This window comes from Triticum aestivum, chromosome 2B, assembly GCF_018294505.1.
Source record: "Triticum aestivum cultivar Chinese Spring chromosome 2B, IWGSC CS RefSeq v2.1, whole genome shotgun sequence".
Classification (NCBI taxonomy): Eukaryota; Viridiplantae; Streptophyta; class Magnoliopsida; order Poales; family Poaceae; genus Triticum; species Triticum aestivum.
In genome coordinates, this window is record NC_057798.1 from 658907092 (window position 1) to 658918990 (window position 11899).

Below are 11899 nucleotides of genomic sequence, written 5' to 3' on the forward strand. Positions count from 1 at the left end.
GCTAGATGAAGATTTTGATCAGACTGACTATTGTCTTCATCTTCAGCATTGACTTCAGACTGAGCATTTATTCATGTTGATTAGGTGCAGAAATGATGATCTCATCCTCAGCCTGTTCCTTGGTGGGTATGATTTCTTCAGTACCCATTAGCCTGATAGCTTCACCTGGTGTAGCTTCATCTAGCACATTTGGCAGGTGCTCTCTTTGCGAGCCATTATTTTCATCAAACCGCACATCTACAATTTCAACCACTTTGTAGTGAAAGAGGTTGAAGACTCTGTAGGTGTGCAAGTCCTTTCTGTAACCAAGCATAAAACCTGCATGTGCTTTCGATGCGAATTTAGACGTGTGATGTGGATCCTTGATCCAACACCTAGCACTAAAGACTTTGAAGTAAATGTCATTTGGCTTCTTACCAGTCAGAAGTTCATAAGATGTCTTCTTGAAGAACTTATGAAGATATACTCTCTTGATGATGTGGCATGCAGTATCAATAGCTTCGGGCCAGAATTTTCTTGGAGTCTTGTATTCATCGAGCATCATCCGTGCCATCTCAATGAGTGTTCTGTTCTTGTGCTCCACGATGCCATTCTGCTGAGGTGTGTAAGGAGCAGAGAACTCATGTGTGATGCCCAATGTATCAAGATAAGTGTCGAGGCCAACATTCTTGAACTCAGTGTCATTGTCACTCCGGATGTGCTTGATCTTGATGCCATAATTTGTCTTGGCCCGATTTGCGAAGCGTTTGAAGACATCCTGCACTTCAGTCTTATAGAGAATTATGTGTACCCAGGTGTATCTCGAGTAATCATCAACAATAATGAAGCCATAGAGATGTGCAGTGGTAGTAAGGGTAGAGTAGTGAGTAGGGCCAAATAAGTCCTTGTGAAGCAGCTCGAAGGGACGTGAGGTAGTCATGATTGTCTTCGAGGGATGCTTGGCTCTAATCATCTTCCCAGCTTCACATGCACCACATAGATGATCCTTCTTGAACTTGACGCCCTCGATGCCAATGATGTGCTTCTTCTTCGCGAGAGTGTACAGGTTCCTCATGCCCGCATGTCCTAGCCGTTGATGCCATAGCCAGCATTATGAAGCCTTTGCTAGAAGACATACGGCAAGCTGTGGTCCTGCTGAGAAATCTACCATATACAGATCACCTCTTCGATAGCCTTCAAAGACTAGAGATTTTTCAGATTCCATTAGCACAAGACAACGACATTTTCCAAATATCACAATCATGTTCAGATCACAGAGCATTGACATAGACATTAAGTTGTATCCAGGGGATTCAACAAGTATCACTTTATCCATGTGTTGATCCTTTGAGATAGCAACTCTACCAAGACCCAATACATTGCTTTTACCAGTGTCAGCGAATGTGATGTGGCTTTTAGTAGATGGACGTAGGGTTGAATCCATAAGAAGACTTCGATCACCAGTCATGTGGTTGGTGCAGCCGCTGTCCATGATCCATTCAGTGGCTTTTAGAGTTGTGCCCTACAGTGCAGTTAGCGGGATAGGCTTCACCAAGAGTATTGTGAAGCAAAAACATGTAGCAAACAAGCATATTATCAAAGTTTAGATTCTGGTTAGGCATGATAGGATGCTCGTCAAGGAACCCTGGGATGAAATACATGGTAAGACCATTGGGGCATTTTATCTTGCGTCCCACAAGATGTTTTAGGTCTCCGGCATTGGCGTCAGAAGTTTTTGATTTCCGGCTGGAGACCTTACCCTGCAAGAGAAGTTAATTCTTCTTAACCACCCACATCTTTAGGGGTGGCTTAGAAGCAATGAGTCTAAGTGCAGCATCTGAGAACTTTGGCTTGGGAGCCCTAGCAAATAGCTTCGCAGGAGGAGAATAGTACTCATATGAATATGTAGAAAAGTTCTTGGTCTTATGAACATAGCGGTTTGATGAAACACGCTCATATTCATAATTCTGAGTATGGTTTCCCTGCAAAACATTGGCATTAGGGTGACTCAGGTGAGTCCTCTGTCTGTATGAAGCCTTTGAACCATATGAAGCCTTTGGTCTGGGGTTTGTCTTCTTCCCAGGTGGTGTCATGATGACATTCACAAGAAGCTTCTCAAGACAACTTTTGGGCACCCAGATCTTCTTCAAAGGTGGTCCATTCCTGTAGTTAGTACCAATATACCTAGCAAACACTTCATCATTCTGATTCTTAAACAGTTTATAGTTCGCATCAAAGGATTCATCAATGACAATTGGATTAGCACAAGTGAAGCCAGATAAAGTGGATGGGTCCACTAAAGAATCCTTAGCAGCAACCCAGGTGGTTTTGGGTACTGCTCAGGCGACCAATATGAACCATCAATGTTCATTTTCCTCTTGAACCCAACACCCTCTTTCCTAGGGTTTCGGTTCACAATCTGTTTCTTGAGGACATTGCAAAAAGTCTGATGCCCCTTGAGGCTTTTGTACATGCCAGTCTCAAGCAATGTCTTCAACCTAGCATTCTCATCAGCAATAGTAGTGGCATCCTCAGTAGAGGGGTGAGTTACCACATCAGCAGTTGAAGATATTGCAACATCAGAAGTGGTAGAACATCCAGCACCAGAGACCGCATTATCACGCTCAAGACACTTTAAGCATGGTGGAACAAATTTTACCTGAGCGGAAATGATCTGTTGGGCGAGTAGTGAATCATTCTCTTTTTGAAGATCTTCATGAGACACTCTCAGTTTCTCAAGATCCTGCTTCCTTTGAAGATAATCGTAGGAAAGCTTCCTGAGAGGTTGAGAGAGTTTCTTGATGACTTTCAAGTTCTTCATACTTAACGCGAAGACTTTTATAATATCTTCGATTAAGGACTGAGTTCAATTCATTTCCGCGTCCAACAGGTCATCGCTTTTGTCTAGCAGCTTTTGAATATGTTCTATAGCAGTTTGTTGCTTAATTGCAATTTTAGCAAGTGTCTTATAGCTAGGTTTGGATTCACATTCGGAGTCATCTTCACTAGAGGTTTGGAAATAGGCATTGCGTGAGGTTACCTTGGCACCACGTGCCATGAAGCAGTAGGTTGGAGCAGAGTCGTCATCATTATCATCATCAGCTTTGGCTTCAACGTTGTGACCATTGTCTTCAGTGTTGAAGATTGACTTGGGGACGAACGTTGATGCCAGAGCCAGGCTTGCCACGCCTGTATCAGACTTCTCCTGGGACTCCACCTCCACCTCCTCAGAGCTAGACTCCTCCTCTGAATCCATCTCCTTGCCAATAAATGCATGAGCCTTGCTTGATGAGGTCTTCTTGTGAAATGAAGACTTTGACGAAGACTTTTAAGAAGATTTTGATGATTTCTTCTTTTACTTGTCATCAGAATCATAATCCTTGCTCTTCTTCTTTGATTCCTTATCCCATTGAGGACACTCGAAGATGTAGTGGTCTGTCTTCTTGCATTTGTGGCAAGTTCTCTTCTTGTAGTCACGTGATGAAGCCTCGTCGTTCTTTGAGCTAGATCTTGAAGACTTGCTGAACCGATTCTTCTTGGAGAACTTTTGGAACTTCCTCACAAGCATTGCAAGCTCTTTGCCAAGCTCTTTAGGATCACCAGAGCTACAGTTAGACTCTTCTTCGGATGAGGAAACAGCTTTTGCCTTCAGGGCACGGGTTCAGCCATAGTTGGGACCATAGATATCATGCTTCTCAGATAGCTGGAACTCATGTGTGTTGAGCCTCTCAAGTATATCAGACGTACCGAGATCTTTGAAGTCAGGACGTTCTTGTATCATCAGGGCTAAGGTGTCAGACGAGCTGTCGAGTGATCTCAGAAGCTTCTTCACAATCTCATGCTTGGTGATCTCAGTGGCATCGAGAGCACGAACCTCATTGGTGATATAGTCAAGCGATTGAACATTAGCTGGACATTCTCATTGTCATTTCTCTTGAAGCGGTTGAAGAGATTGCGAAGAACATCGATTCTTGAGTCTCTCTGAGTTGAGACGCCTTCGTTGACCTTGGACAGCCAGTCCCAGACCAGCTTTGCAGACTCTAGTGCACTCACACGGCCATACTGCCCTTTGGTCAGATGACCACAAATGATGTTATTGCCGGTTGAGTCCAATTGCGCAAATCTCTTGACATCAGTAGCGGTGACGCCTTCACCGACTTTGGGAACGCCAGTCTTGACGACATGCCAGAGATCGACATCAATGGCTTCAAGATGCATGCGCATCTTGTTCTTCCAGTAGGGGTAGTCAGTACCATCAAAGATGGGGCACGCAGCTGAGACCTTGATTATCCTTGCAGTCGACATAGCTAAAACTCCAGGTGGTTAAACCGAATCACACAGAAATAGTGAGTACCTTGCTCTGATACCAAATGAAAGTGCTAGTTATCAACTAGGAGGGGTGAATAGGCGATTTTATGAAAGTCTTCAAAACATGGTTGCTTTGAAGACAAACAAGTAAACTAAACCTATATAGTAAGCAACGGAATGAAAACTACACTAGGCAAGCATTAGTCAAGCATACAATACAGTGAAGGCACGAAGACTAACTGCAACTAGGTAGACAGGATCAGAATGGAAGATAGTACGAAGCCAAACAGATATAAGTCTTCATATAGTGAAGTCAAATGAATCAGGCAAGCAGGCAATGACTTCACGAAGACAGACTGAAGAGTAGTGAGAGTAGGGGATAGAACTAGTTGCTTGGTGGAGACAAGGATTTGGTAGCCCAGTTCCAGTTGTTGTGACAACTGTAGGTCTAGTTAGGGAGGCTGAGATTGAACTCAGAAGACCGTGTCTTCACCTTATTCCCCTTGAGCTAAGGACACCCAGTCCTTGCCCAATCACTCTGGTAAGTCTTCAAGGTAGACTTCCAAACCTTCACAGACTTCGTTCGCCGGCAATCCACGATGAGTCTTGGATGCTTAGAACGCGACGCCTAACCGGCTGGAGGATTCATAGTCCTCAAATGTAACAAGTCTTCAGATCACGGGAACAGAAAGACTTCAGTGATGCCTAACACTCTTTGGCTCTGGGTGTTTTGGGCTTTGTCCTCGCAAGGATCTCTCTCTCAAATGATTCGGAGGTGGGTTGCTCTCAAACGACAAAAGTTGTATACTAACTCTGAGCAGCCACCAATTTATGGTGTAGGGGGTGGACTATTTATAGCCAAGTGGCAACTCGACCTGATATGTCCGAAACGACCCTGGGTCACTAAGGAATTAACACATGTCCAACGGTCGGATTTCAAACACACATGGCAGCTTGGCTTGGGCTACAAGCAAAGCTGACTCGTCCAACTCTGGATAAGGTTTGCTCTCATTGTCTTCGCTCGAAGACATATGATTTGGTTGAGCATCACATCAGTCACTCTGACTTTGTTCACTTGGACCCCACTTAACAGTATGGTGGTTCCTATAACTCAATAAAAGAAGAATGCAAATTACGAAATAGCTATGTCTTTGCACTCCATAGTCTTCAAGTGAATATCTTCACATGTCATAATCTTCATCGTGAATGTCTTCACGAACCACCATTGTCTTCAATGTCTTCACACATTTTAGGGGTCATTTCTGGTAGGTAAACCGAATCAATGAGGGACTACTACCTGTGTTATTCTGCAATTCTCACAAACACATTAGTCCCTCAACCATGTTTGTCGTCAATACTCCAAAACCAACTAGGGGTGACACTAGATGCACTTACAACTCTAATCATTCTAACATATGACACCAAATTAGTTTCCCTAGCTCCAACCGTTCTAAGATACAACACCAAATTAGTTTCCCTAGCTGCAATCATTCTAAGATACAACACCAGATTAGTTTCACTAGATTCATCATAGAATATATATTTTCATACTATGTATATTTGATGTTATATATATTAGAATATTTTCTATACATTTGGCCAAACTTAAAGAAGTTTGACTAAGCGCAAAGTTATAACTTCAAGTAGTTTAAAACAGAGGGAGTATTTTGTATTGTATTTATTTCATACATGATGTTAGCCTAAAGTAATTAATGTTTTCTTCCAATCGTTTCTAGTAGAAAATAATTTGTGCTATTTTCTTTCAGCAGACTTCACTCAATGACTCAAACAATATACCTTTTCAGGACCTACAGCGCATTTGGCTGAATACTTAAAATGTACCCCTCCATAAAGAAATGTAGAGCGTTTAGATTATTAAAATAGTGACCTAGACGCTCTTACATTTCTTTACGGAGGGAGTAGTTGATTCCAACCGACCGTTGGATTCTCAATCCTATGGATGCTTATTTTTTTTCAACCTTCAGCCAACTGCCGCCCGTCGATACCCAACCTCCACCACCGCTCATCCTATCGTCGCCCCACCCATACTCTCCGGCACCGAAACCGCCCACCCCCAAACTATAACCCCCGCACGAAGCTCTGACCTTGGCTCTGCTCCGTGGCCTCGGTTCTCCACATTTGAGGAACATGAATCACAAACAAATTGCATGGTCTACAAATCGATGAAGACTTCATGAATTTGCAGTCGCCTAACTTTTGGCGCAACCGCCCTTCAAAAAAAAAACTTTTAGCACAACCGGGAAAAAAGACTATAGGTTGGGTGGTTGAAAGTTGAAAGGTCAAAAGTAGAGCCGAACAAAGCATCCACTAGATCGGAGTGATAAGATGTGCACGGGTGCTTTTGGACCGACCAAGGCCCTCCCAGCTACGCACACCTGATGTGGCCTTGATTTAAGTCGATAGCAAAAGTTTATCCCAAATCAGCATCATCTGATTGCTACCGGTACGGCGGATAGAATACACCTTTTTTTGTCCGTGGTGAGGTAACTTCTATTGGCAGAAAAAATAATAACTTGGATGAATATAAAGGCATATCCTCTTCCAGGTTGTCCGGCACTAGTAACTTCAACGAGTTTCTATTTGGAGAATCAAGACATTTTTATCCGCCTTGTTCACATTCCAGAGCTGTGCAAAGCAGAATGACAGATTATTCCAGAACTGTTTCTTGCTAAAAATGACTGATTATTCTAAGCTAGCTGTGCACCAGACAAAAGAACTGCAGCTCTGCAGTGATTTTCAGATTCCATGGAACAAACTGGGAGTTTCTTTTCTTCTGCAAGCCCAGGAGCAAAGCATGGTGGAGCATATATGTTTAGGCACACTTGATACAGTTGTACTACAAAGGCTTTCACACAGCGAACCTACTGGAAATGTTCGACGTTCTCCAGAAAAAGTGGAAACTATTCAGTTCGAATCTAATGAATGACAGAGCTTCCACAAAACTTAGCTGTAAGCGAACCCATTTACATCAGCAACAGTTCTTAGCATCCACCCCAGATTGATGAGCTGAGGAATGACTCTTCCGCTTCATGAAATTCCAGATTTGTATTGTATTGTATAAAATCCATGACATAGCTTGCTCGTTTGGCATCTCTCGAGTCCATGTTGTAAAGTGCTTTCCTTAGACATATCAATGATGAGGACAGCAGGGGGTAAGCGTTGCCTATAATAAAAATGAAGACAGTCAGCACCCAGTTTCCAGATTCATATTTATATTTACATTATAAGGGACAAAAACGGTCTGTATCGCTGGTGACCCCAAAACATACATGTTGCAATGCATGTTTAATGATTTTGTGATAATGCCACATGCGCACAACCTTTAAATACTGGTTGGTTCAAGACAAACCAATGAGCTCATGGATTGGCGACTTGAGCAATCCATATCTTGGAATCTAATCAGCAGCTAGAACAACACGTATTTCTTACTTTGTGCAGTTTGTAACATAGTAATTCTTTTAAATTTCTCACAAATTTGCGATTCCAATGTATCTATGACATATATATTTGTATGGTCTTTCTAATGTAATGAAAGGCCCCACCTATAGAAGCACAATATCTTCAAAGAAAAGAAACTGTACCTCCTGAACAAATCTGTCACGATATGATTTTTTTTGCTATTTACAAAGTATACATAAGTAATAGATGACACTAAAATACATGAAAGTTGAGAAAGTCATGTGTAAGACGTGAGATGCCCACAACATGGTATGGTCGATGACTCAAACACAATTCTCAAAACTAGTGTGAAAGTGTGCTTCAAATCTGAAACTGCAACTGTTGGAGGTTATTACGTACAAACAGGTGGTAAGGCGGACTTGTATGATACAAACTTTAGATTCTGGTAGACTAGATCAATCACTCAAACTACTATAAGTTACTCATATTCTTGAAAGACAAACTATACAGAATTATGACACATAAATATCCAACTTTTCTTACTTATAGAGCATGTATCTACCAGTGTACACTGACAAAACCTTATGGTTGGAGCATTAAGAAGAATGTAACAAAGCAGTCTGTTAACTTGATAATCCAAACACACGGTGTGAACAGAATGCTTGAAAGCGAGGACTCAATAACTTACTTTGCAAAATTGAAACACTCAGTTTATAAATGGTAACCCCGAGTGCACTTTCCGTGCATATTCTTCATATTGAGAGCCAAAAAATTGCCTCAAGAAAAATTCTTCATATCTGCTCTTGAGTGAAGGGATCACAATAAAAACTGTAGAAGAAGCACACAAAATAATATACTTAACTCTTATATGAAATATTCACATTAATTGGGCACATTCTGAAAATGGGGAGCCTAGGATATAGAGGTAGAAATACGGTTCTTTTAGAAGGATACGGTATCCGCCTTGCAAAGAAACGCCACAACACCAATGTAAATACAACTGTAGATACTGGATTGCACAGCATAACCTGCGTTCCAACTGCCCATAGAAGAAAGCCTGAATACCCAGGATGCCGCATAAATCTGTACAATTAAGAACATACTTTAGCAGCTATAACCAATTATGCAGAACTATCACCATGTTTTTTATGTTGCAACGAAAAAAATGTTCAAGTTGGAGCACATGCAGAGGAAGGCAACAACAGTACTCAAGACTATAAATGTTGAATTGTGATGCAAGTACCTATAAATTCCATGAGTTACCAACTGATGCTGGTCTTCATACTGAATCCGTATAACATGTGTAAAGGCACGTCCAGCTGTTACAACAGCAATTTTACGAATAATTTCACCAACAAGCACCATCAGAAGGCCAATATTACTGACAAACAGATACCCTTTTATTTCTGGGAAGAAAAGGCTTTCTGTCAGGTGTTCCACCATCGCAAAACTCATTGCCAAAACATACTGCTTGCTGATAAGAAGTGCTGCATCAGAAGCACCTTAATTAGCTCACAACACGGTCACGCAGTTACATAGTGCAAATTACAATTAAATGGTAAAGAAATAAGATAAATGAAATAAAGAAGCGGGCACCAATCTATGCATGGTAATGTTCTTTCAGGGGCTCTTTGGATTTGAGCCAACAGCTGCCAGCCAAAAAGTTGGCGTTGACTGCATGTTGGGCATATGTTTGGATGAGCACCAATTTTTTGGTCGCCAATGATGCATGGCCTTCCTCAGCTCACTTTTACACCAAACCTTGGGTGAGGCGCCGGTGAGCAAATAGCTAGCCAATTTTTTGGCGTGCCCATGATTTGGCTGGGCTAGTATGGGCAACATCCAAACAGCCGCTCATATTCTTTTTGACCATCTTATGTGTCAAATTGATAACCTACGATTATGAATTTTCTGATTGAGCTATTATCCAGTCAAATTGCCATGAGTTGGTTGCAGGATCCTATGGGTTTCAGATCTAGCCTCCCCCCACTTGTTTGGGACTAAAGACTTTCTTGGTGTTGTTGAACTAAAAGATTTTAGAGCCGGGGTTACGTGAACTAAAAAATGCAAGTTGGACAAATCAAGTTTGAATAACTATTTTAATCATCCCCAATTTGTACTATCTATGAAGATAAATACTTATGATGGCTTATGAAGCACTAAATTAGGAAATTAATTCATCAGGCATATTGGAATTTAATTGGTAAAATACTACTCTGTAGAGGCACTCAAATTACACTTTCTGATTTTGGAGCTTGACCTCAACCTTTATGTCAGCCCATTGGTTCTGAGAACCGAGCGGTGCTCGGTTGGCTAGAGCACACATCTGTAAGCTTACCCACCCGCGTTCGAGGCGCAGCCTCTGCAAGACGCCTTGTTTCTTCTAAAAGGCCGACATGGGAGCTAGTCTCCATGGGTCGAAAAAAAGATAATTGCTCCTTATCCCCTAAATTTAACACAGTATAGTACTCGGTAGCTTCTTTCTGTTGAATTCTTAAGCTAAACAGAGAAATTCTTACAATTGCATATAGATCGGACAGCAGAGTTACACCATGGTTATTTGTCAGTTAAATGCTAGGTGAGAAATTGCCGAGACCACGACACCGATTATTATGCAAATAGGGAAACTGCCAAAGCATGCATTCTGCCAATTCCTCTTAAGTCATCTCAACTATCTAAACAAAATCAAACCAAACCAATAGCAATCCAGTTGGATCAGACGAAACGACACATATTGGCATCCTCATGGCCCCATATATGTGCTTCACATTACCACATGTTAACCAGGGCGCTTTAATCTAAGCATATATACAAGAATCATGTGCATCGGTAGCACCTTCTCTACTCTCTACCAGTAGTAGTATCTAGACAATCTCCCGAGCAACGTCTCTGGATGGCAAAGATGGGGGCCGAAGAGGCGATTCACTCACAGGTGGCGGTGACGTTGCTGTGGCCGTGGAAGGCGGCGGCGAGGACGTACTCGGAGCCGTGGAAGAAGACCAAGGCGGCCGCGAACTGCCACGCCTGCGTCCGCGCCGCCATGGGCAGAGCGGGGATCTGGGGACCGGAGCTTGCGCTGGGGCTCAGGGCTTGGGCAGCGGGAGCGGGAAGAGATGCCTGGCGTTGGCGAGGTGCTGGGAGGAGGAGATGCCGCATGCGGAAGCTTTTACTGGGGACCTGGACGGGGACCGGAAAAGCTCGGGGCGGCCACGGCGGGCGAGGCGGAGCTGTCGGGCCGCCGGGATGGATAGAGAAAGGGGGGGACTCCTATTCCCCGACCCACGCGGTGGAAAGCAAGGTACGCACGGGACTTTTGGCCGGCCCATGTGGGGGCGGGGTGCCCCTGTTTTTATTTCCTTTCGTTTTTTCCTGCTTTTTTTTTGCTTCGTTAAAAAATGTTCGGGATTTCAAACAAAAATCTAATCTCAAAATCTTCACGAATTTTAAAAATGTTCTCAAATTCAAAAATATTCGTGAGTTTGATGAATATGCTCATGGATTTTAAAATGTTTGTAAATTCAAAAAATGTTCATGCTTTTGAAAATAACTAGGACAAGTGCCCGTGCGTTGCACTGGGCGATAAAATTAATAGAACCTTCTCAATGTGCTATTCCGCAACACTTCACATATCCAATTTTAACGAACAATAAGGTAACCTGAGTATCATTTTCCCTCGATGAAGTGTGAATGTGAAGAAACCTCCCTGACATCGTTCATCAGAATAGTCTTTCACTCTTTTTTTGTTGTTCAGAATAACACGAATTTTAAAAAAATGTGGTTTTTGCAATTTTCGAGAACATTATTTGAAAATTTTAAATCATTTTTTGATGACTAGCATGTTTGATTTTGAAAATTATATTTCATTTGTAATTGTTTTTTACTCTATTTGGGCTTGCCCGAAACATAAGGACTTGGCCTACATAACACACACGATCTCAGAAAAAGAATACACCTTCTTTCTGGTGAGACCACAACTGCACGCATTGTCTCTCTTCCGATTCCGACACATACTACAGAATCAGGAGCGTCTTTTTCATGGTTACTACTTGCTTGCATCAATTCAAATTGCTACTTGCTGCAAGCTGGATTCACAAAGGAGCATTACTCTCTCGACAGTACTGCTGAGTTCAATTTGTCACCAGTGAAATAGTATTGTTGAGTTCTCAGAGTGTAGGGCTCAGGATTTAGATTG

The 11899-nt window shown here is 42.3% G+C and overlaps 1 protein-coding gene across 2 annotated transcripts; it reads right to left on the bottom strand.

Annotated features, from left to right (window-relative positions):
* Nucleotides 1–7018: 7018 nt before the first annotated feature.
* On the bottom strand, nucleotides 7019–11010 carry LOC123046537 (probable protein-S-isoprenylcysteine O-methyltransferase). 2 transcript variants are annotated; one of them, XM_044469936.1, is made up of 5 exons: nucleotides 10638–11004; nucleotides 8951–9194; nucleotides 8662–8790; nucleotides 8396–8504; nucleotides 7019–7471 (listed from the first exon to the last, which is right to left on the bottom strand). In XM_044469936.1, the coding sequence occupies exons 1-4, from the start codon at nucleotides 10861–10863 to the stop codon at nucleotides 8414–8416; spliced, it is 690 nt and encodes a 229-aa protein (XP_044325871.1). In that variant the 5' UTR covers nucleotides 10864–11004; the 3' UTR covers nucleotides 7019–7471; nucleotides 8396–8413. The 2 variants fall into 2 exon arrangements, 1 of the variants encoding a protein (XP_044325871.1); XR_006422404.1 differs by having other exon boundaries at nucleotides 8396–8790; nucleotides 10638–11010.
* Between the last annotated feature and the right edge of the window lie 889 nt (nucleotides 11011–11899).